General features: G+C 44.0%; 1 protein-coding gene across 1 annotated transcript in view; it reads left to right on the top strand.

Moving 5' to 3' along the window:
- The window catches only part of LOC115199678 (WD repeat and FYVE domain-containing protein 3), a 99761-nt gene that overhangs the window by 18440 nt on the left and 56058 nt on the right, over nt 1-25263 (top strand). Inside the window, exons 6-18 of the mRNA XM_029761984.1 lie at nt 1758-1939; nt 2930-3161; nt 3794-3951; nt 4905-5016; nt 6412-6602; nt 6868-7020; nt 7268-7341; nt 10893-11054; nt 11521-11615; nt 14349-14469; nt 15343-15480; nt 16323-16402; nt 17800-17990. Coding sequence (XP_029617844.1) covers nt 1758-1939; nt 2930-3161; nt 3794-3951; nt 4905-5016; nt 6412-6602; nt 6868-7020; nt 7268-7341; nt 10893-11054; nt 11521-11615; nt 14349-14469; nt 15343-15480; nt 16323-16402; nt 17800-17990 — 1889 coding nt within the window. The remainder of the gene's footprint in view (nt 1-1757; nt 1940-2929; nt 3162-3793; nt 3952-4904; nt 5017-6411; nt 6603-6867; nt 7021-7267; nt 7342-10892; nt 11055-11520; nt 11616-14348; nt 14470-15342; nt 15481-16322; nt 16403-17799; nt 17991-25263) is intronic.

Raw genomic sequence — 25263 nt, 5'->3', positions numbered from 1 at the left:
ACCATATTAACTACTTTACCATGTTAACTACTTTACCATATTAACTACTTTACCATGTTAACTACTTTACCATATTAACTACTTTACCATGTTAACTACTTTACCATATTACCATATTAACTACTTTACCATGTTAACTACTTTACCATATTACCATATTAACTACTTTACCATGTTAACTACTTTACCATATTACCATATTAACTACTTTACCATATTAACTACTTTACCATGTTAACTACTTTACCATATTAACTACTTTACCATATTAACTACTTTACCATGTTACCATATTAACTACTTTACCATGTTAACTACTTTACCATATTAACTACTTTACCATATTAACTACTTTACCATATTAACTACTTTACCATATTAACTACTTTACCATATTAACTACTTTACCATGTTACCATGTTAACTACTTTACCATGTTAACTACTTTACCATGTTAACCTCTCTGGGGTATGTGGGACGCTAGCGTCCACACAGCCATTTTCCAAGCAAGGAGAGGCGTCAGAAAAACCAGAAATACAGCTAAAATGAATCACTAACCTTTGATGATCTTCATCAGATGGCACTCATAGGACTTCATGTTACACAATACATGTATGTTTTGCTCGATAAAAGTTCATATTTATATCCAAAAAACCCATTTTACATTGGCGTGTTTCTGGACATACCCCAGAGAGGTATGTCCAGAAATATTTTGCCTCCCAAAACTTCCAGTGAATGAGCACATCAATTTACAGAAATACTCATCATAAACGTTGATAAAATATTCAACTGTTATTCAAAGAATTATAGATACACTTCTCCTTAATGCAACCGCTGTGTCAGATTTCCAAAAAGCTTTACGGCGAAAGCAAACTTTGCAATAATCTGAGTACAGCGCTCAGATATCAAAACAAGCCATACAGTTACCCGCCATTTTGGAGTCAACAGAAATGACAAAAATGACATTATAAATATTCACTTACCTTTGATGATCTTCATTGGAATGCACTCCCAGGATTCCCAGTTCCACAATAAATGTTCGTTTTGTTCGATAAAGTTAATCTTTATGTCCAAATACCTCCATTTTGTTCGCGCGTTCAGTCGAGTAATCCAAATCCACTGTGCTCGCGCAGTGAGTTCAGACGAAAAGTCCAAAAAGTTATATTACAGTTCGTAGAAACATGTCAAACGATGTATAGAATCAATCTTTAGGATGTTTTTATCATAAATCTTCCATAATATTCCAACCGGACGATTCCTTTGTCTTCAGAAATGAAAAGGAACACACCTAACTCTCACGGGAGTACGCGAGATTGAGCTCATGTCATTTTCTCAGTCATCTGACTCCATATGCTCTTATTCTCTCCCCATTCACAGTAGAAGCATGAAACGACGTTCTAAAGACTGTTGACATCTAGTGGAAGCCTTAGGAAGTGCAAAATGACCCCATTGACACTGTGTTATGAGATAGGCAATCACTTGAAAAACTACAAACCTCAGATTTCCACACTTCCTGGTTGGATTTTTTCTCAGGTTTTTGCCTGCCATATGAGTTCTGCTATACTCACAGACACCATTCAAACAGTTTTAGAAACTTCAGAGTGTTTTCTATCCAAATATACTTATACTATGTATATCCTACCTTCTGAGCCTGAGTAGCTGGTAATTTACTACGGCACGCTTTTCATCCGAATATCAAAATACTGCCCCCTACCCTATGAAATTAACTACTTTACTATGCTCCCCCCCCCCAACAGTGGACGATTTCAGCGAGGAGTCTTCGTTCTTCGAGGTTCTGCCGTGCTGCGCCAGGTTCCGCTGCGGAGAGCTGATCGGAGAGGGCCAGTGGCACCACCTGCTGTTAGTCATGAGTAAAGGCATGTTGAAGAACAGCATGGCCACGCTATACATCGACGGACAACTGGTCCAAACCACCAAGGTAGGGGCTGTGTGTGAGAGAATGTGTGTGTGTGAGAGCGTGTGTGTGTGTGAGAGCGTGCGTGTGTGTGAGAGCGTGCGTGTGTGTGAGAGCGTGCGTGTGTGTGTGAGAGCGTGTGTGTGTGTGTGAGAGCGTGTGTGTGTGTGTGAGAGAGTGTGTGTGTGTGTGTGTGTGAGAGTGTGTGTGTGTGTGAGAGTGTGTGTGTGTGAGAGTGTGTGTGTGTGAGAGTGTGTGTGAGAGTGTGTGTGTGTGTGTGAGAGTGTGTGTGTGTGAGTGTGTGTGAGAGCGTGTGTGAGTGTGTGTGAGAGCGTGTGTGAGTGTGTGTGAGAGCGTGTGTGTGTGAGAGCGTGTGTGTGTGAGAGCGTGTGTGTGTGTGAGAGCGTGTGTGTGTGTGAGAGCGTGTGTGTGTGTGAGAGCGTGTGTGTGTGTGAGAGCGTGTGTGTGTGAGAGAGCGTGTGTGTGTGTGAGAGCGTGTGTGTGTGTGAGAGCGTGTGTGTGTGTGAGAGCGTGTGTGTGTGTGAGAGCGTGTGTGTGTGTGAGAGCGTGTGTGTGTGTGAGAGCGTGCGTGTGAGAGCGTGCGTGTGTGTGTGATAGCGTGCGTGTGAGAGAGCGTGTGTGTGTGAGAGAGCGTGAGAGAGCGTGTGTGTGTGTGTGAGAGAGCGTGTGTGTGTGAGAGAGCGTGTGTGTGAGAGAGAGCGTGTGTGTGTGAGAGAGCGTGTGTGTGTGAGAGCGTGCGTGTGTGTGTGTGTGTGTGAGAGCATGTGAGAGCGTGCGTGTGTGTGTGTGTGAGAGAGCGTGTGAGAGCGTGTGTGTGTGTGTGTGTATGCATGTGACTGTGTGCCTATTTGAACTCTAAAGTGTGAGTGAGTGAAGACTACCTGTATTAAACGTTAACCCCTCCCCCCTCCCTCAAACCCTCTACCAGGTGAAGGTACAATAAAACATATATTTTAGTTTTAATAACAGCGGTCTATTCTCTGTCCTCTCCAGCTCCACTACATCCATAGCTCTCCGGGGGGGTCCGGTAGCACCAACCCCCCTGTGGTCAGCACCGTGTACAGCTACATAGGCACGCCCCCTGCCCAGAGACAGCTGTCCAATCTGGTGTGGCGCCTGGGGCCCACACACTTCCTGGAGGAGGGGCTTCCTGCTGCCAGCGTTGCGGCGGTGTACGAGCTGGGACCCAACTACACGGGAAGCTTTCAGGCCGTCTACCTGCTCTGTGAGTACATTTTAGATTTACATTTGAGTCGTTTAGCAGAGAGACTTTTCACATATTCCCCCCCCCCCCCGCCCCCCGTGGGAATCAAACCGACAACCCTGACGTTGCAAGTGTCACGCTCTGCCATCTGAGCCACACGGGACGAGAGTAGAGAGGAGAACACACACACACACACAGAGAACACACACAGAGAGAGAGAACACACACACAGAGAGAGAACACACACACACACAGAGAGAGAATACACACACACAGAGAACACACACACACAGAGAACACACACACACAGAGAACACACACACACACACACAGAGAACACACACACACACACAGAGAACACACACACACACACACACACACACACACACACAGAGAACACACACACACACAGAGAACACACACACACACACAGAGAACACACACACACACACACAGAGCGAACACACACACACAGAGCGAACACACACACACACACAGAGAACACACAAACACACACACAGAGAGAACACACACACAGAGAGAGTTGTAAGCCAACTACACAGGGTCCAGGCTGTTTACGTGTCCTGTGAGTATCTGTCTGTATTTGTATGAGGAACCACAGGGGGATTCTCGTGTCTCTGTCTCCCCTTCAGGTAAAGACTCTAAGACTGGAGAGCTTCCATGTCCAGTCGCCCTGGTCCCAGAGGAGAAGGTATCCTTCAGCCTGTACGCCCTCTCTGTCTCTGCCCTCACCGTGGCCAAGATACGCAAGGTCTACAACAAGCTGGACAGCAAGGCCATCGCTAAACAGGTTAGCATCGCTAACGTACGCACACACACACACACACAAGCTGGACAGCAAGGCCATCGCTAAACAGGTTAGCATCGCTAACGTACGCACACATACACACACAAGCTGGACAGCAAGGGCTACTACTGTCCCGTATGTACTACGGTCCCACCTGTAACAATGTTATCTCCACCCCACCTGTAACACAATGTTATCTCTACCTGTAACACAATGTTATCTCTACCTGTAACACAATGTTATCTCCACCCCACCTGTAACACAATGTTATCTCCACCCCACCTGTAACACAATGTTATCTCCACCACACCTGTAACACAATGTTATCTCCACCTGTGACACCCTGTTATCTCCACCCCACCTGTGAAGTGGTTTCCCAGGTGAACCCCATGGCCTCTCCCTGTGTGAGTGTACTAAAGGTGAATCTCTGTAGAGAACAGTTGGGTGCAGAGGCAGCAGATTTAACAACAGTAGATTAACACGGGTTGCTTTGGGTATAATGTCTTGGGATTGAAGACAGATTTTGACCTGTTTTTCTCTCCCCCTTCTCTCCCCCTCCTCTCCTCTCTCCCCCTTTTATTTCCACTCACCCATCTCCCCTCTTCCCCTTCTCTCCCCCTTCTCTCCTCCTCTCCTCTCCCCCTTCTCTCCTCCTCTCCTCTTCCCCTTCTCTCCCCCTTCTCTCCTCCTCTCCTCTCCCCCTTCTCTCCACCTTATCTCCCCCTCTCCCCCTCTCCCCCTCTCCTCCTCCCCTCCTCCTCCCCTCTCCCCCTTCTCTCCCCCTCCTCCCCTCCTCCACTCTCCCCCTTCTCTCCTCCTCTCCTCTCCCCCTCTACTCCTCCCCTCCTCCTCCCCTCTCCCCCTTCTCTCCCCCTCCTCCCCTCCTCCACTCTCCCCCTTCTCTCCTCCTCTCCTCCTCCCCTCTCCCCCTCTCCCCCTTCTCCCCCCCTTCTCAGTTGGCTGTGTCATCTCATGAGAATGCCACTCCGGTCAAGCTGATCCACAACGCGGCCGGTCACCTCAACGGTCCAGCACGCACCATAGGAGCAGCTGTCATTGGATACCTGGGTAAGGGGTTAGGATACCTGGGTAAGGGGTTAGGATACCTGGGTAAGGGGTTAGAATACCTGGGTAAGGATACCTGGGTAAGGGGTTAGAATACCTGGGTTAGGATACCTGGGTAAGGGGTTAGAATACCTGGGTAAGGGGTTAGGATACCTGGGTTAGGATACCTGGGTAAGGGGTTAGAATACCTGGGTAAGGGGTTAGGATACCTGGGTAAGGATACCTGGGTAAGGGGTTAGGATACCTGGGTAAGGGGTTAGGATACCTGGGTAAGGGGTTAGGATACCTGGGTAAGGGGTCAGGATACCCGGGTAAGGGGTTAGGATACCTGGGTTAGGATACCTGGGTAAGGGGTTAGGATACCCGGGTTGGGAGTTAGGATACCTGGGTAAGGGGTTAGGATACCCGGGTAAGGGGATAGGATACCCGGGTAAGGGGTTAGGATACCTGGGTAAGGGGTTAGGATACCTGGGTAAGGGGTTAGGATACCTGGGTAAGGGGTCAGGATACCCGGGTAAGGGGTTAGGATACCCGGGTAAGGGGATAGGATACCTGGGTAAGGGGTTAGGATACCCGGGTAAGGGGATAGGATACCTGGGTAAGGGGTTAGGATACCCGGGTAAGGGGATACCCGGGTAAGGGGTTAGGATACCCGGGTAAGGGGATACCCGGGTAAGGGGTTAGGATACCCGGGTAAGGGGATACCCGGGTAAGGGGTTAGGATACCCGGGTAAGGGGTCACGATACCTGGAGGATGTAACTATCAATCGGGGTTGAATTGGCCATATAAGCAAATCTTGTAACAACAGATTGTGCCTTTAAAATAACTTTTGCCCCGAGTGGATCAGCGGTAAAAGGCACTGCACCGCACTGTTGAGGCGGCACTATATCCTGGGGTTCCATCCACGTGACCGGGAGCCCCATCGGGCAGCGCACAGTTGGACAAGCGCCGTCCGGGTTAGGGGAGGGTTGGCCAGGGGGCTTTTCCTTGGCTCATCACGCTCTAGCGACTCCTTGTGGAGGGTCGGGCGCCTGCAAGCTGACTTCAGTCATCAGTTGAACAGTGTTTCCTCTGACACGTTGGTGCAGCTGACTTCCGGGTTAAGCGGGCAGTGTGTTAAGAACTATGTGCCTAGGTGGGTCATGTTTCGGAGGACGTATGTCTTGACCTGCGCCTCTCCCGACAACATTGAGGAGTTGCAGCAATGAGACAAGGTTGTAACTAGCAATTAGGGAGAAAATTTGGTAAAAACGACCCCATTTTTCATTTATTTTTAATAAATAATTAGAAAATACCTTTTGCCCCACTCTTGGTGTGTGTTTGTCCCCAAGTCTGTGGTCATCAACTACACACACACCTTTCCTGTAGACTAACTCTTCCGCTCTGCTCTCTTCCAGGTGTGCGTGCGTTCGTCCCCAAGCCTGTGGCGACCAACCTGCAGTACGTGGGCGGGGCGGCGGCCATTTTGGGCCTGGTTGCCATGGCGCAGGACGTTGAGGGTCTCTACGCGGCCGTCAAGGCGATGGTGTGCGTTGTCAAGAGCAACCCGCTGGCCAGCAAGGAGATGGAGCGCATCAAAGGCTACCAGGTACAACTACACTACCCACAATGCAACATGGCCAAGTTCACACTCAAGTTACATTTACAATACATTTGTGGACACACCACACAATATTTGTGTGAACATTGTTGCTCAGACAAAACTGTTGTTTCTCTGCTGTACCTGTCGGCCATACTGTTGAAGAAGAAGCGTCACCTGGTGAACAGCCACATCCTGTCTGCTGTAGTTACAATACAACAGTAATATAACTCCGTCTAACGGTAGTATGTGTCTGTTATTTTGGGGTCTCTAGCTGCTGGCCATGTTGTTGAAGAAAAAGCGTCACCTACTGAACAGCCACATCCTGCATCTGACTTTCTCCCTGGTGGGAACAGTAGACAGCGGCCACGAGACCTCCATCATCCCCAACACCACCGCCTTCCAGGACCTGCTCTGTGACTTCGAGGTTAGCACTAAACCAATGGGCCTCAGGGGAACTGGCTCCGGTTTTGAGCCAAAATGGCCTCTGGGAAACTGATCCAGTTGGAGTCAAAATGGTGGTTGGTGGTCCTTGGTGCAAGCCAAACACAATGGGCTTCAGGGCAACTGATCCAGGTCGAGCCAAACGTGGTCCCTGGAGACCAAATAATGTTGTTGGTTTTCTGGTGTGGTGTGTTTGTAGAGGTTTTCAAATGTTCTTTCTGTCTCCTCAGGTGTGGCTACATGCACCCTACGAACTGCACCTGTCCCTGTTTGAACACTTTATAGAGCTCCTCACTGAGTCCAGGTGAGGGATGATTTAACTCCTGCTATACAGTGAATTCAGAAAGTATTCAGACCCCTTGACTTTTTCCACGTTTTGTTACGTTACAGCCTTATTCTAAAATTGCTAAAATTATTTTTTGTCCTCACCAATCTGCACGCAATACCCCATAATGACATCACAATACCCCATAATGATGAAGCGAAAACAGGTTTTTAGAAATGTTTTCAAATGTATTAAACATATATAACAGATACCTTATTTACGTAAATATTCAGACCCTTTACTATGAGAATCGAAATTGAGCTCAGGTGCATCCTGTTTCCATTGATCATCCTTGAGATGTTTCTACAACTTGATTGGAGTCCACCTGTGGTAAATTCAATTGATTGGACATGATTTGGAAAGGCACACACCTGTCTACAGTTGAAGTCAGAAGTTTACATACACCTTAGCCAAGTACATTTAAACTCAGTTTTTCACAATTCCTGACATTTAATCCTAGTAAAAATTCCCTGTCTTAGGTCAGTTAGGATCACCACTTTATTTTAAGAATGTGAAATGTCAGAATAATAGTAGAAAGAATGATTTATTTCAGCTTTTATTTATTTTATCACATTCCCAGGGGGTCAGAAGTTTACATACACTCAATTAGTACTTGGTAGCATTGCCTTTAAATTGATTAACTTGGGTCAAACATTTTGGGTAGCCTTCCACAAGCTGCCCACAATAAGTCGGGTGAACTTTGGCCCATTCCTCCTGACAGAGCTGGTGTAACTGAGTCAGGTTTGTAGGTCTCCTTGCTCGCACACGCCTTTTCAGTTCTGCCCACAAAGGTCAGGGCTTTGTGATGGCCACTCCAATACCTTGACGTTTTTTGTCCTTAAGCCATTTTGCCACAACTTTGGAAGTATGCTTGGGGTCATTGTCCATTTGGAAGACCCATTTGCGACCAAGCTTTAACTTCCTGACTGATGTCTTGAGATGTTGCCTCAATATATCCACATAGTTTTCCTCCCTCATGATGCATCTATTTTGTGAAGTGCACCAGTCCCTCCTGCAGCAAAGCACCCCCACAACATGATGCTGCCACCCCCGTGCTTCACGGTTGGGATGGTGTTCTTCGGCTTGCAAGCCTCCCCCTTTTTCCTCCAAACATAACAAAGGTCATTATGGCCAAACAGTTCTATTTTTGTTTCATCAGACCAGAGGACATTTCTCCAAAAAGTATGATCTTTGTCCCCATGTGCAGTTGCAAACCGTAGTCTGGCTTTTTTTATGCGGTTTTGGAGCAGTGGCTTCTTCCTTGCTGAGCAGCCTTTCAGGTTATGTCGATATAAGACTCGTTTTACTGTGGATATAGATACTTTTGTACCCGTTTCCTCTAGCATCTTCACAAGGTCCTTTGCTGTGGTTCTGGGATTGATTTGCACTTTTTGCACCAAAGTACGCTCATCTCTAGGAGACAGAATGTGTCTCCTTCCTGAGCGGTATGACGGCTGTGTGGTCCCAAGGTGTTTATACTTGAGTACTATTGTTTGTACAGATGAACGTGGTACCTTTAGGCGTTTGGAAATTGCTCCCAAGGATGAACCAGACTTGTGGAGGTCTACAATAATTTTTCTGAGGTCTTGGCTGATTTCTTTTGATTTTCCCATGATGTCAAGCAAAGAGGCACTGAGTTTGAAGGTAGGCCTTGAAATACATCCACAGGTACAACTCCAATTGACTCAAATTATGTCAATTAGCCTATCAGAAGCTTCTAAAGCCATGACATAATTTCCTGGAATTTTCCAAGCTGTTTAAAGGCACAGTCAACTTAGTGTATGTAAACTTCTGAACCACTGGAATTGTGATACAGTGAATTATAAGTGAAATAATCTGTCTGTAAACAATTGTTGGAAAAATTACTTGTCATGCACAAAGTAGATGTCCTAACCGACTTGCCAAAACTATAGTTTGTTCACAAGAGATTTGTGGAGTGGTTGAAAAACAAGTTTTAATGACTCCAACCTAAGTGTATGTAAACTTCCAACTTCAACTGTAAATAACTTCCCACAGATGACAGTGCATGTCAGAGCAAATACCAAGCCATGAGGTCGAATGAATTGTCTCTAGAGCTCCGAGACAGGATTGTGTCGAGGCACAGATCTGGGGAAGGGTACCAAAACATTTCTGCAGCATTGAAGGTCCCCAAAAATACTGCCCTCCATCATTCTTAAATGAAAGAAGTTTGGAACCACCAAGACTCTTTCTACAGCTGGACGCCCAGCCAAACTGAGCAATCGGGGAGAAGGGCCTTGGTCAGGGAGGTGACCAAGAACCTGATGGTCTCTCTGACAGAGCTCCAGAGCTCCTCTGTGGGGATGGGAGAACCTTCCAGAAGGACAACCATCTCTGCAGCACCCCACCAATCAGGTATTTTATGGTAGAGTGGCCAGACGGAAGCCACTCGTCAGTAAAAGGCACATGACAGCCCGCTTGGAGTTTGCCAAAAAGCACCTAAAGGACTCTGACCATGAGAAACAAGATTCTCTGGTCTGATGGAACCAAGATTGAACTCTTTGGCCTGAATGCCAAACATCACGTCTGGAGGAAACATGGAACCATCTCTACGGTGAAGCATGGTGGTGGAAGCATCTTGCTGTGGGGATATTTTTCAGTGGCAGGGACTGGGAGACTAGTCAGGATCGAGGGAAAGATGAATGTACAGAGAGATCCTGCTACAGAGCTCTCAGGACCTCAGACAGAGGTGAAGGTTCACCTTCCAACAGGACAACAACCCTAAGCAGATAGCAACTCCTGCATTGTCTTGGCTTCGGGTCAAGTCTCTGAAAGTCCTTGAGTGGCCCAGCCAGAGTCCGGACTTGAACCCAATCAAACATCTCTGGAGAGACCTGAAAATAGCTGTGCAGCGACACTCCCCATCCAATCTGACAGAGCTTGAGAGGATCTGCAGAGAAGAATGGGAGAAACTCCCCAAATACAGGTGTGCCAAGCTAGTAGGGTCATACCTAAGAAGACTCGAGGCTGTAATCACTGCACTCAGTGCTTCAACAAAGTCCTGTGTAACGGGTGTCATATAGAGGAGACCAAGGCGCAGCGTGTTGAGTGCTCATCGTTATTTTTGAATGAAAACGAACACTAGACAAAATAAACAAAATGACAGCCAACAGTTCCGTCAGGTTATACAAACTAAACAGAAAGCAACTACCCACGAAAACCAAGGGGAAAAAAAGGCTGCCTAAGTATGGCTTCCAATCAGAGACAACGATAGACAGCTGCCTCTGATTGGAAACCACACCCGGCCAAAACATAGAAATACCAACATAGAATGCCCATCCCCTATCACACCTTGACCTACCTAAACAGAGAAAAAACAGCTCTCTTAGGTCAGAGCGTGACATACTGAGTAAAGAGTCTGAATACTTATGTAAATGTGATATTTCAGTTAATAGTGAAACTATAATCTTAATCCCCTGGGGTTTATGGAAAACAAAGACACAGGAAGACCAGGTTTCCTTTGTGTAATATATCAACCGTCTGTCTGTCTGTCCTCTTCACCCCCGTCACAGTGAGGCAGCGAAGAACGCAAAGTTGTTACGAGAGTTCCAGCTGATTCCCAAGCTGCTGTTAACCCTGAGAGACACGTCTCTGTCTCAGCCCACCATCTCAGCTATCAGCAACGCTTTGAGTCTGCTACTGCAAGGGTTCCCCAACCCGTACGACCTGCTACGGTAATAACACACTCTCCCCTTTCCCCAACCCATACGATAATAACACTCTCTCCACTATCCCCAACCCATACGACCTGCTACGGTAATAACACTCTCCACTATCCCCAACCCATACGATAATAACACACTCTCCACTTTCCCCAACCCATACGACCTGGTACGGTAATAACACACTCTCCACTATCACCAACCCATACGGCCTGCTACGGTAATAACACTCTCCACTATCCCCAACCCGTACGACCTGCTACGTTAAGCCTAGACGTCAGAGAGGTGGACCAGTAGTCAGACGGTTGCTGGTTGAAGTCCAGTGCCAGGCAACGAATAACGTGTGAACTAAACTTGCTACTGGTGGGCTGCTGGTCTCCCCAGTCCTTGCAACTGACTACAAATCCCTTCATGAGAACATACTGTATACACCCATGTAGCTCATGTGTCTCTGTCTGTCTTATGGTGTGTTTGATAGGTTTGGCCAGTTCATCTCATCCACTCTGCCAACCTTTGCTGTGTGTGAGAAGTTTGTAGTGATGGAGATCAACAACGAGGAGAAGATAGATGGAGGTAATACACACACACACACACACACACACACACACTAGTTTAGAGATTATTGTCACTAACTACCATGGAGATTATTGCCACTAACTAGCATAGAGATTATTGTCACTAGGTAGCATAGATATTGTCACCAACTAGCATGGAGATTACTAATTTACAAAGAGATTATTGTCACCAACTAGCCTTAGAGATTACTAATTTACCTAGCGATTATTGTCACTAATTTACATAGAGATGATTGTCACTAATTAGCATAGAGATTACTAATTTACCTAGCGATTATTGTCACTAATTTACATAGAGATGATTGTCACTAATTTACATAGAGATTACTAATTTACCTAGTGATTATTGTCACTAATTTACATAGAGATGATTGTCACTAACTAGTATAGAGATGATTGTCACTAATTTACATAGATATTATCTCTAACTAGCATAGAGATTGTCACTAATTTAGTATAGAGATTGTCACTAACTAGTATAGAGATTGTCACTAATTTACATAGAGATTATTGTCTTTAACTACTATAGACATTATAGTCACTAATTTGCAGAGATTATTGTCACTAACTAGCATATACAGTTGTGGCCAAAAGTTTTGAGAATGACACAAATATTAATTTCTACAAAGTTTGCTGCTTCAGTGTCTTTAGATATTTTTGTCAGATGTTACTATGGAATACTGAAGTATAATTACAAGCATTTCATAAGTGTCAAAGGCTTTTATTGACAATTACATGAAGTTGATGCAGAGAGTCAATATTTGCAGTGTTGACCCTTCTTTTTCAAGACCTCTGCAATCCGCCCTGGCATGCTGTCAATTAACTTCTGGGCCACATCCTGACTGATGGCAGCCCATTCTTGCATAATTAATGCTTGGAGTTTGTCAGAATTTGTGGGTTTTTGTTTGTCCAGCCGCCTCTTGAGGATTGACCACCAATTCTCAATGGGATTAAGGTCTGGGGAGTTTCCTGGCCATGGACCCAAAATATCGATGTTTTGTTCCCCGAGCCACTTAGTTATCACTTTTGCCTTATGGCAAGGTGCTCCATCATGCTGGAAAAGGCATTGTTCGTCACCAAACTGTTCCTGGATGGTTGGGAGAAGTTGCTCTCGGAGGATGTGTTGGTACCATTCTTTATTCATGGCTGTGTTCTTAGGCAAAATTGTGAGTGAGCCCACTCCCTTGGCTGAGAAGCAACCCCACACATGAATGGTCTCAGGATGCTTTACTGTTGGCATGACACAGGACTGATGGTAGCGCTCACCTTGTCTTCTCCGGACAAGCTTTTTTCTGGATGCCCCAAACAATCGGAAAGGGGATTCATCAGAGAAAATGACTTTACCCCAGTCCTCAGCAGTCCAATCCCTGTACCTTTTGCAGAATATCAGTCTGTCCCTGATGTTTTTCCTGGAGAGAAGTGGCATCTTTGCTGCCCTTCTTGACACCAGGCCATCCTCCAAAAGTCTTCGCCTCACTGTGTGTGCAGATGCACTCACACCTGCCTGCTGCCATTCCTGAGCAAGCTCTGTACTGGTGGTGCCCCGATCCCGCAGCTGAATCAACTTTAGGAGACGGTCCTGGCGCTTGCTGGACTTTCTTGGGCACCCTGAAGCATTCTTCACAATAATTGAACCGCTCTCCTTGAAGTTCTTGATGATCCGATAAATGGTTGATTTAGGTGCAATCTTACTGGCAGCAATGTCCTTGCCTGTGAAGCCCTTTTTGTGCAAAGCAATGATGACGGCACGTGTTTCCTTGCAGGTAACCATAGTTGACAGAGGAAGAACAATGATTCCAAGCACCACCCTTCTTTTCAAGCTTCCAGTCTGTTATTCGAACTCAATCAGCATGACAGAGTGATCTCCAGCCTTGTCCTCGTCAACACTCACACCTGTGTTAACGAGAGAATCACTGACATGATGTCAGCTGGTCCTTTTGTGGCAGGGCTGAAATGCAGTGGAAATGTTTTTTGGGGGGTTCAGTTCATTTGCATGGCAAAGAGGGACTTTGCAATTAATTGCAATTCATCTGATCACTCTTCAAAATGTATATTTGTGTCATTCTCAAAAGTTTTGGCCACGACTGTAGATTGTTGTCACTAATTTACGCAGAGATTATTGTCACTAACTAGCATAGAGATTGTTGTCACTTATTTACGTAGAGATTATTGTCACTAACTAGCATATATTATTGTCACAAATTTATGTATAGATTATTGTCACTAAATTGCAGAGATTGTTACTAACTTGTCTATAGATTGTCACGAATTTACATAGATATCATTGTCACTAGCTAGCATAGTGTCACTAATTTACATCAAGATTGTCACTAAATAGCATAGAGATTGGTGTCACTAATTTACATAGAGGTTATTGTCACTATCTAGTATAGATATTATTGTCACTAACTAGTATAGATATTATTGTCACTATCTAGTATAGATATTATTGTCACTAATTTACATAGAGGTTATTGTCACTATCTAGTATAGATATTATTGTCACTAACTAGCATAGAGATTATTGTCACTATCTAGTATAAAGATTTTTGAACAATGCCAAAACTATGCTGTTCTGTTCCATTTTTGTTGATTCTCAATCTCATGAATAAAATTGTTTTAATCACTTAATTTGTGTTCCAAGTGATGAAGATATTGGGGGTCTCTCAGTATTCAGTACAGTAATATTATTGTAGTAATAGTAGTGGTAATATTGTCTATTGTGTTCCAGGTAATGATGAAGACTTTGGGGGTCTTCTGTCGGCCAACCTGATCCTGTTGAGGAACAGACTGCTGGACATCCTCCTCAAACTGCTCTTCACATCCAAGGAGAAATGCACCGTCAACGCACAGTACGTCACAGTGTGTGTGCGCGCGTGTGTGTATGCGTGTGCGTGCTTGTGTGTAACCGCGTCACCAAGTTTATAAACCCAGAGGCACAACATCCCGGGAACACTTGCGAAACAGACAAAAACAGACCACACCAGGGTTTGACAAGTCAATGAGAGAAGTTAAAAAATTATTACATAGTTAATGTTCTCCAAATGTAAAGACACCACCTAGACTAGAGACGATGTCTTCACTACTTTCACATGTTATTACTCCAACCTTGTGGAAGTGACAAACTAACGCGTTTTCATTTTTGTCCAAAAAAACCCAACAACTTTATATCGAAGGACTGCCTTTTTGATTTGACGTACGTAGTTCGGCGCGAGACAACTGGTAAACCCGATTTATGTGTTTCTACGCTGCCCCTCTTCATACTGTACTGGCTTTGACTGTGTTGTGTATAGCCTGACTGCTCTCTGTCGCCCCCTACAGGGCATGTGAGGAGTTGGTGCGTAGCCTGGGCTTTGACTGTGTTGTGTATAGCCTGACTACTCTCTGTCCCCCCCCCCCTACAGGGCATGTGAGGAGTTGGTGCGTACCCTGGGATTTGACTGTGTTGTGTTTAGCCTGACTACTCTCTGTCCCCTGTCCCCCCTACAGGGCATGTGAGGAGTTGGTGCGTAGCCTGACTACTCTCTGTCCCCCCCTACAGGGCATGTGAGGAGTTGGTGCGTAGCCTGACTACTCTCTGTCCCCCCCTACAGGGCGTGTGAGGAGTTGGTGCATAGCCTGACTACTCTCTGTCCCCCCCCTACAGGGCATGTGAGGAGTTGGTGCGTACCCTGGGATTTGACTGTGTTGTGTATAGCCTGACTGCTCTCTGTCGCCCCCTACAGGGCTTGTGAGGAGTTGGTGCGTACCCTGGGATTTGACTGGTTGTTAATGTTCATGGAGGAGCACCTCCACTCCAGCAGTGTGACAGCAGCTCTGTGGATCCTAGTGGTTCTCCTCAGTAACCAGCCCATACTGACCAGGTCTTTGATCCTTTAAAAAAATATATATATATACAGTACCAGTCAAAAGTTTGGACACATCTACTCATTCAAGGGGTTTTCTATATTTGTACTATTTTCTACATTGTAGAATATTTGTGAGGACATCAAAACTATGACATAACACATATTTTGCCTTGATGACAGCTTTGCACACTCTTGGCATTCTATCAACCAGCTTCATGATGTAGTCACCTGGAATGCATTTAAATTAACAGGTGTGCCTTGTTAAAAGTTAATTTGTGGAATTTCTTTCCTTCTTAATGCATTTGAGCCAATCGGTTGTGTTGTGACAAGGTAGGGGTGGTATACAGAAGATAGCCCTATCTGGTAAAATACCAAGTCCATATTATGGCAAGAACAGCTCAAATAAGCGAAAAGAAACAACAGTCCATCATTACTTTAAGACATGAAGGTCAGTCTATCCGGAGAATGTAAAGAACTTTGAAAGTTTCTTCAAGTGCAGTCGCAAAAACCGTCAAGCGCTGTGATGAAACTGGCTCTCATGAGGACCGCCACAGGAACGGAAGACCCAGAGTTACCTCTGCTGCAGAGGATAAGTTCATTAGAGTTAACAGCCCAAGTAAATGCTTAGTGATGACGCTTAGTGATGATGTCTTCACTATTATTCTACAATGTAGAAAATAGTAAAAAATAAAGAAAAACCCTTGAATGAGTAGGTGTGTCCAAACATTTGACTGGTACTGTATTTAGATTGAATGTTAACAATGATTTGTCATGTCAAAAAAAACATTACATTTCACATTGTCAGGAATTCCCCTGATCGTCTATATCATGATTTTACATTAATTTGACCTGTCCAGGTTCAAAGAGGGACTGACCGGAGGCGAGTGGCTGGACCACACTGACTCTGTCCTCACCAACAAGATCGGCACCGTGATGGGTGAGTAGAGGGACGTGTGTGTGTGTGTGTGTGTGTGTGTGGGTGGGTGTTGGATTCTGTGTAGGTGAGTCAGTGTATAAGATACAAGTTTTAAAAAACCAACATAATATAATATAACTGTTTACTGTGCAGGATATAGAATGTGACATATAGAATGTACCATCATATAACTGTTTACTGTGCAGTATATAGAATGTACCATAATAGAATAGAACGGTTTACTGTGCAGGATATAGAATGTACCATAATAGAATAGAACGGTTTATACTGTGCAGGATATAGAATGTGACATCATATAACTGTTTACTGTGCAGGATATAGAATGTACCATAATAGAATAGAACGGTTTACTGGCCTTCCCTGTAGCTCAGTTGGTAGAGCATGGTGTTTGCAACACCAGGGTTGTGGGTTCGATTCCCACGGGGGGCCAGCACAGAAAAAAAAAAAAAAAATGTATGAAAAATGTATGAAATTGTATGAAATGTATGCATTCACTACTGTAAGTCGCTCTGGATAAGAGCGTCCGCTAAATGACGTAAATGTAAAATGTAAATGTACTGTGCAGGATATAGACTGTACCATCATATAACTGTTTACTGTGCAGGATATAGAATGTACCATAATAGAATAGAACGGTTTACTGTGCAGGATATAGAATGTACCATAATAGAATAGAACGGTTTACTGTGCAGGATATAGACTGTACCATCATATAACTGTTTACTGTGCAGGATATAGAATGTACCATAATAGAATAGAACGGTTTACTGTGCAGGATATAGACTGTACCATCATATAACTGTTTACTGTGCAGGATATAGAATGTACCATAATAGAATAGAACGGTTTACTGTGCAGGATATAGAATGTGACATGCTGCCCCTCTCAGCCCTTTCCCGTCCGTCATTACCCTTTGATGAGGATGGCTTTTGATGCTTCTTGTTTGTTTATAATGTCTATCTTGAAACAGGTCTCTCTTCCAAAAGAGATTTTATCTCAATGAAACTAACCTGTATAACTAAAGGTAAAACTCTGAATAGAATACTTTAATATCCCATAGTGCACTTCAATATTCCGTCTGCTCTGCAACAAAGTACAGGCATAGAATGTGAGCATACCCACATGTGCTTGGACCCAGCTTGCATAGAAAGGGAAAAGTACAGGCGTAGTGAGGAAGCCGCCATTGATGTGTGCTAACTGTTAGCTAGTTGTAGTCTATTCTAAGAATAAGGATGTGAGTCTTCCTGCTTTTCTGACATTTATCCTCTATTCAAATAACTTGCCTATCCCCTATCTAAAATCCAAATATATTACATTCTTCCCTGAAGTTTTCCTAATCACAACCCTGATTCGCAGTTTCACAACATCTTCTTCCTCTCCTCTCTCCTCCTCCTCAGGCTTCAACGTGGGCCGCAGCGCCGGTGGTCGCTCCACGCTACGGGAGATCAACCGAGACGCCTGCCATTTCCCAGGGTTCCCTGTTCTGCAGACGCTGCTGCCGAAACACACCAACGTCCCCGAGCTCTACTTCCTGCTGATGGCCCTGTTCCTGCAACAACCCGTCACAGAGCTGCCAGACAGCCTCCAGGTACATGTTAGTACACAAAACTTTTTTATCATTACTTCTTACTAAAACCTCTTTTCCATACTGTACTAGCTAGTGTTTCCCATAGATTTGTTTCGAGATTACTGTGTCCATGTTAGTAAACAAAACTTTTTCATTCTTATCTACCATTTTATCATAAAACCTAATTTCTGTCATACTATCTAGCCAGTGTTTCCTCTAGTTAAAACCTCTTTACTGTCATACAAATTGCAATTTTTCTAAGTCCCTCTTTGTGGCACCTGACCACACGACTGAACAGTAGTCCAGGTGTGACATAACTAGGGCCTGTAGGACCAGCCTTGTTGATTGTGTTGTTAAGAAGGCAGAGCATCGCTTTATTATAGACAGACTTCTCCCCATCTTAGCTACTACTGTATCAATATGCTTTGACCATGACAGTTTACAATCCAGGGTTACTCCAAGCAGTCACCTCGACTTGCTCAATTTCAACATTATTTATGACAAGATATAGTTGAGGTTTAGGGTTTAGTGAATGATTTGTCCCAAATGCAATGCTTTTAGTTTTAGAAATATTTAGGACTAACTTATTCCTTGCCACCCATTCTGAAACTAACTGCGGATATTTAAGTGTTACAGTCATTTTAGTTGCTGACGTGTTTAGTGTTGAGTCATCCGCATACATAGACACTCTGGCTTGACTCAAAGCCAGTGGGAGGTCATTAGTAAGGGTTATAAAAAGTAAGGGGCCTAGACAGCTGCCCTGGGGAATTTCTGATTCTACCCAGATTTTGTTGGAGAGGCTTCCATTAAAGAACACCCTCTGTGTTCTGTTAGACAAGTAAACTCTTTATTCACATTATAGCAGGGAGTGTAAAGACATAACACATACGTTTTTCCAGCAGCAGACTATGATCCATAATGTCAAAAGCCACACTGAAGTCTAACAAAACAGCCCACACAATATTTTTAGCATCAGTTTCTCTCAGCCAATCAACAGTCATTTGTGTAAGTGCTGTGCTTGTTGAATGTCCAATTTGTTTACTGTAAAATAGCATTTTATCTGGTCAAATAAATTAATTTGACCCTAATGTATGGATTTCACATGATCCAGAGCATCCCAAACATGCTCAATGGGTGACATGTCTGGTGAGTATACAGACCATGGAAGAACTGGGACATTTTCAGCATCCAGGAATTGTGTACAGACACTTACAACACGAGGCAGTGCATTATCATGCTGAAACATGAGGTGATGGCGGCGGATGAATGGCACAAGAATGGCCCTCAGGATTTCGTCACGGTATCTCTGTGCATTCAAATTTCCATCGATAAAATGCAATTGTGTTCGTTGTGCGTAGCTTATGCCTGCTCATACCATAACCCCACCACCACCATGGTGCACATTGTTCACAACATTGATATCAGCAAGCCGCTCACCCACACATGACGCCATACAACGCTGTCTGCCATCTGCCCGGAGCACACTTCTCCAGCGTGCCAGTGGCCATCGAAGGTGAGCATTAGCACGCAGATGAGCTTCCCTGAGAAGGTTTGTGACAGTTTTTGCCGAAATTCTTCAGTTGTGCAAACCCACACTTTCATCAGCTGTCCGGGTGGTTCGTCTCTGACCAGCCCTCAGGGGATTAAGCCAGATGCGGAGGTCCTGGGCTTGTGTGGTTAGATGTGGTCTGCGGTTGTGATGCCTGTTGGACGTACTGCCAAATTGTCTAAAACGATGTTGGAGGCGGATAATGATAGAGAAATTAACATTAAATTCTCTGGCAAATATTTCTGGAGTCAGCATGCCAATTTCCCGTTATCTATGGCGTTGTGTTGATGGAGGACTGTGGTAACACTGATGATGATCCTGGAGGCCTGTGGTAACACTGATGATCCTGGAGGACTGTGGTAACACTGAGGATGATCCTGGAGGCCTGTGGTAACACTGAGGATGATCCTGGAGGCCTGTGGTAACACTGATGATCCTGGAAGCCTGTGGTAACACTGATGATGATCCTGGAGGACCGTGGTAACACTGATGATCCTGGAGGACCGTGGTAACACTGATGATGATCCTGGAGGACCGTGGTAACACTGATGATGATCCTGGAGGACTGTGGGGCCACTGATGATCCTGGAGGATTGTGGGACTGTGGGACCACTGATGATCCTGGAGGACTGTGGGACTGTGGGACCACTGATGATCCTGGAGGATTGTGGGACTGTGGTAACACTGATGATCCTGGAGGACTGTGGGACTGTGGTAACACTGATGATCCTGGAGGATTGTGGTAACACTGATGATCCTGGAGGACTGTGGGACTGTGGTAACACTGATGATCCTGGAGGACTGTGGTAACACTGATGATCCTGTGGGACTGTGGTAACACTGATGATCCTGGAGGACTGTGGTAATACTGATGATCCTGGAGGATTGTGGGACATGGTCAAAGGCTTTATTAGGTCATACTCTACCTCGTTGTCATCCAATTTAAATCAATCAACCAACACAACATTACAGAATTAGAAGACCAATTATGACAAGTTGAAACGTCTCTCCACAAGCTGTTCTTGATCGACAGATTATCAGAAAATAAATGTATTTATCATGTAGACACCGAGCAGAAACTCTCATTCACGTAGCACTGTCACGGCTGTCGTAAGGAGGAGCGGACCAAAGTGCAGCGTGTGTGTCGTTCCACATTTTATTTATACTGTCAAACTATGCGATACATATAAATAAACTTGAATAACCAAAAAAACAACAAACCGTGACGCAGAGGTGAAACATACACTACTCAAAGACAATCTCCCACAAACCCAGGTGGGAAAAAACCCTACTTAAGTATGATCTCCAATTAGAGACAACAAGGACCAGCTGCCTCTAATTGGAGATCATCCCAAACAAAACCAACATAGAAATACTAAATTAGAACATGAACATAGAAATACAAAACATAGAAAAACACCCCCTGTCACGCCCTGACCTACTCTACCATAGAAAATAACATCTTACTATGGTCAGGACGTGACAAGCACGTTCCTTTTATAATTTTCATAGGGCTCATCCAAGCCAATCTATTAGCTCAGTAAATTACATGCCAACAAAAACTTTTCAAATACAACTTCCATTAAATCAATGGATGGAACGATCTGACCCGGTATTAATCAATTCAAAACTCTGGGATTTCGATGGTCATTTGTATAGATCTGAGATCTCTGCCGACCTGCAATGAGGCCCCCTATCACTCTGATGGAACTAAAGTAATCAATCAAACAATAAACACCTGGAAATCTCTGGGGTTTGTTGGAACCTCCAGAGTTCTTTCAATCCTTCTGGACAATTTCTTTAGGTCAACTGCTTCTAGACATGATTCAATAGAGACGTGAAAACTGATTTAATTTCTTTAATATTGGAAAAAAAAGATAAGGACCAGAATGTGACCAGATTTTGAACGCTGATATCAAATTCGTTTGCAAAGATTCTCCCCCATCTTCTTCAACGTTCTGTTACTTATTAGTAACACAAGACCAGACTGGTTTTTATCAAAACCAGACTTGTAACGGATAACATCCGCTGTCTGATTCATATTACTGATGGGTCCATGAATACTGACTCACCGTCAGCCATATTGCCATTGGACGTAGAAAAACCATTGACCGCTTAGAGTGGCAATATTTATGGCTTGTTCTATGGCGTATGGGAATTGGGGAACAATTCATATCCCTGATTTTTAAAGTCCTTTATGTCAATCCTTTTGCCATGGTATAACCTGGCAAAATATGCTCATGCCAATTTACCATAGGCAGTCTAATGCTTGTTGTTCTCCCTGTATCCTCCTGCTCAAGCTGTCAGCCAATCACAACATCATGAGCTTGCCTCGTTAAATAAAGGTGAAATTAAAATAAATAAATGAGCCCATTACTGTACTTGGCACCGACCACCACATATCCCTGTTTCAGATGATGTACTGCTCTACGTGGGCAATGTGCCTGAGTCGTTACCTAACCTCAGCATTTTTTTTTTTTAGAACTACAGCTGTATATCTGGATATAAAATCAACTGGACAAAATCTGCTCTATTGTCCCAGAACGAGCCTAGAGTACACCATTTCTGCTGCCTGGGAATATAAATTGATCCTTTGCAATCAATAGTCAAAAACAAGTTCATAACCATCTTAAGAAGCATAGACTCTGATGTGGAAAGATGGGAGAAAATCCAAAACCTTTTCCAGGCTCCAGTCTCAATAATTAAAATGAATATATTGCCAAGAATCAACTTTTATAGTTCCATGAAGCCTCTTTCACCACCACGCTACGTTCTTTACTTGCTAAAGAGGAAACGCCCTTGTATTACATTTTCTACACTTCAAATCTATTTTTGGGTTTTCCTCTTGGTTAAATACTGAAACAGCTGTGTCCTGGAGGAGAAACGAGTTCCCCCTCACAGACTCCAAGACATAATCCATGGCGCCCCCTGGAGGAGAAACGAGTTCCCCCTCACAGACTCCCAAGACATAATTGGTATCACACTCAAACACTGCAAACTCTAATTTGGCCCTATCACCTCACAACTTATCTCAGTCTGATGCCTGGTTGGTAAACAAACAAAAAAACAATCTCACCTTCCTTTAGTTCATAACCACGCTGTCCACCTTGGTGTTTGTCCTCTCTTTTCATCAGTGGTCTGAGACAGGGATTCCTATTATCTCAGATCTGAAAGAGGGATTCCTACTATCTCAGATCTGAAAGAGGGATTCCTACTATCTCAGATCTGAAAGAGGGATTCCTACTATCTCAGATCTGAAAGAGGGATTCCTACTATCTCAGATCTGAAAGAGGGATTCCTACGATCTCAGACACCACTATCTCTGTGCAGTTCCAATACCTTATCTGACTTGGAACTCTGTTCTGGTTTGCGTGCATATGGAGTAACCTAGGGGTAAGAATTGTCGAATAGTAGTACACATGGACATGTCTCTAAATTACATTCTATGTTGCTTAAAATCCCTCGTGGAAGAAAGACCTGTCTGTGTGTAATACTTTCACCAATTCCTACCAGAGTTTGGTCCAACATATCAATTTCATCAAGAAATCTCAACCACCAAATGATACATTACAATTTAGCCCATAGAACTTACTGCACACCACGTAAACTATTTAAGATGAAAACTAGACAATCTCCCCAAATTCCTCACTGTGCCTTCAGGGGGACTCCAGGTACATTGTTTCAAATGGTTTAGGAGTGCCCCGGTGGTTTTACATTTCTGGAGTTGTTTCTTCCTGACATAATCGGTAGAAATGTACCATGTTCACCATCTATTTTTTTTTACTAGTTAAATGATGAAACCACTTTAGACCTATCTGTCAAACAACGACGTATTTGTCTGGCTGGATTAACAGCAATGAAGAAGACGATAGCCTTGCGTTGGCTCCTCATTTCTTTAAACGGACAGCAGTAACTGCTATCGTTCATGGACATTAGAAACATGGAAATATCTGTAGCAGGTACAGTTGAAGTGGGAAGTTTACGTACACCTTAGCCAGATACATTTAAACTCAGTTTTTCACAATTCTTGACATTTTACTCCCAGTAAAAATTCCCTGTTTTAGGTCAGTTAGGATCACCACTTTTATTTTAAGAATGTGAAATATGTGAAATGAATAATAGTAGAGAGAATGATTTATTTCAGCTTTTATTTCTTTCATCACATTCCCAGTGGGTCAGAAGTTTACATACACTCAATTAGTATTTGGTAGCGTTGCCTTTAAATTGTTTAACTTGGGTCAAACGTTTCGGGTAGCCTTCCACAAGCTTCCCACAATAAGTTGGGTGAATTTTGGCCCATTCCTACTGACAGAGCTGGTGTAACTGAGTCAGGTTTGTAGGCCTCCTTGCTCGCACACGCTTTTTCAGTTCTGCCCACAAATTTTCTATAGGATTGAGGTCAGGGCTTTGTGATGGCCACTCCAATATCTTGACTTTGCTGTCATTAAGCCATTTTGCCACAACTTTGGAAGTATGCTTGGGATCATTGTCCATTTGGAAGACCCATTTGCAACCAAGCTTTAACATCCTGACTGATGTCTTGAGATGTTGCTTCAGTATATCCACATAATTTTCCTCCCTCATGATGCCATCTATTTTGTGAAGTGCACCAGTCCCTCCTGCAGCAAAGCACCCCCACAACATGATGCTGCCACCCTCGTGCTTCACGGTTGGGATGGTGTTCTTCAGGTTTGCAAGCCTCCCCCTATTTCCTCAAAACATAACGATGGTCATTATGGCCAAACAGTTCTATTTTTGTTTCATCAGACCAGAAGACATTTCTCCAAAATGTTGGTCCCCATGTGCAGTTGCAAACCGTAGTCTGGCTTTTTTTATGGCGGTTTTGGAGCAGTGGCTTCTTCCTTCCTTTCAGATTATGTCGATATAGGACTCGTTTTACTGTGGATATAGATACTTTTGTACCTGTTTCCTCCAGCATCTTCACAAGGTCCTTTGCTGTTGTTCTGGGATTGATTTGCACTTTCTGCACCAAAGTATGTTCATCTCTAGGAGACAGAATGCGTCTCCTTCCTGAGCGGTATGACGGCTGCGTGGTCCCATGGTGTTTATACTTGAGTACTATTATTTGTACAGATGAACGTGGTACCTTCAGGCATTTGGAAATTGCTCCCAAGGATGAACCAGACTTGTGGAGATCTACAATTTTTTTTCTGAGGTCTTGGTTGATTTCTTTTGATTTTCCCATGATGTCAAGCAAAGAGGCACTGAGTTTGAAGGTAGGTCTTGAAACACATCCACAGGTACACCTCTAATTGACTCAAATGATGTCAATTAGCCTATCAGAAGCTTCTAAAGCCATGACATCATTTTCTGGAATTTTCCAAGCTGTTTAACGGCACAGTCAACTTAGTGTATGTAAACTTTTGACCCACTGGAATTGTGATACAGTGAATTATAAGTGAAATAATCTGTCTGTAAATAATTGTTGGAGAAATGACTTGTCATGCACAAAGTAGATGTCCTAACCGACTTGCCAAAACTATAGTTTGTTAACAAGAGATTTGTGGAGTGGTTGAAAAAATAGTTTTACTGACTCCAACCTAAGTGTATGTAAACTTCCGACTTCAACTGTATGCATGGGGAGAGTGAAAGAAACATATTTGCTCTTTCATCAACGTATGACTCTGTAAAAAGACTGCTATTGTGAACTACTACTCTAACTTTTGGTTGGGGAAGTCCTGTGTTTGGTGGGTAGGATGGGAACGGTTTCTCTTGTTTGGTCAC

The sequence above is a fragment of the Salmo trutta genome, chromosome 9, assembly GCF_901001165.1.
Source record: "Salmo trutta chromosome 9, fSalTru1.1, whole genome shotgun sequence".
NCBI lineage: Eukaryota > Metazoa > Chordata > Actinopteri > Salmoniformes > Salmonidae > Salmo > Salmo trutta.
This window is presented reverse-complemented; position numbering and strand designations above follow the sequence as displayed.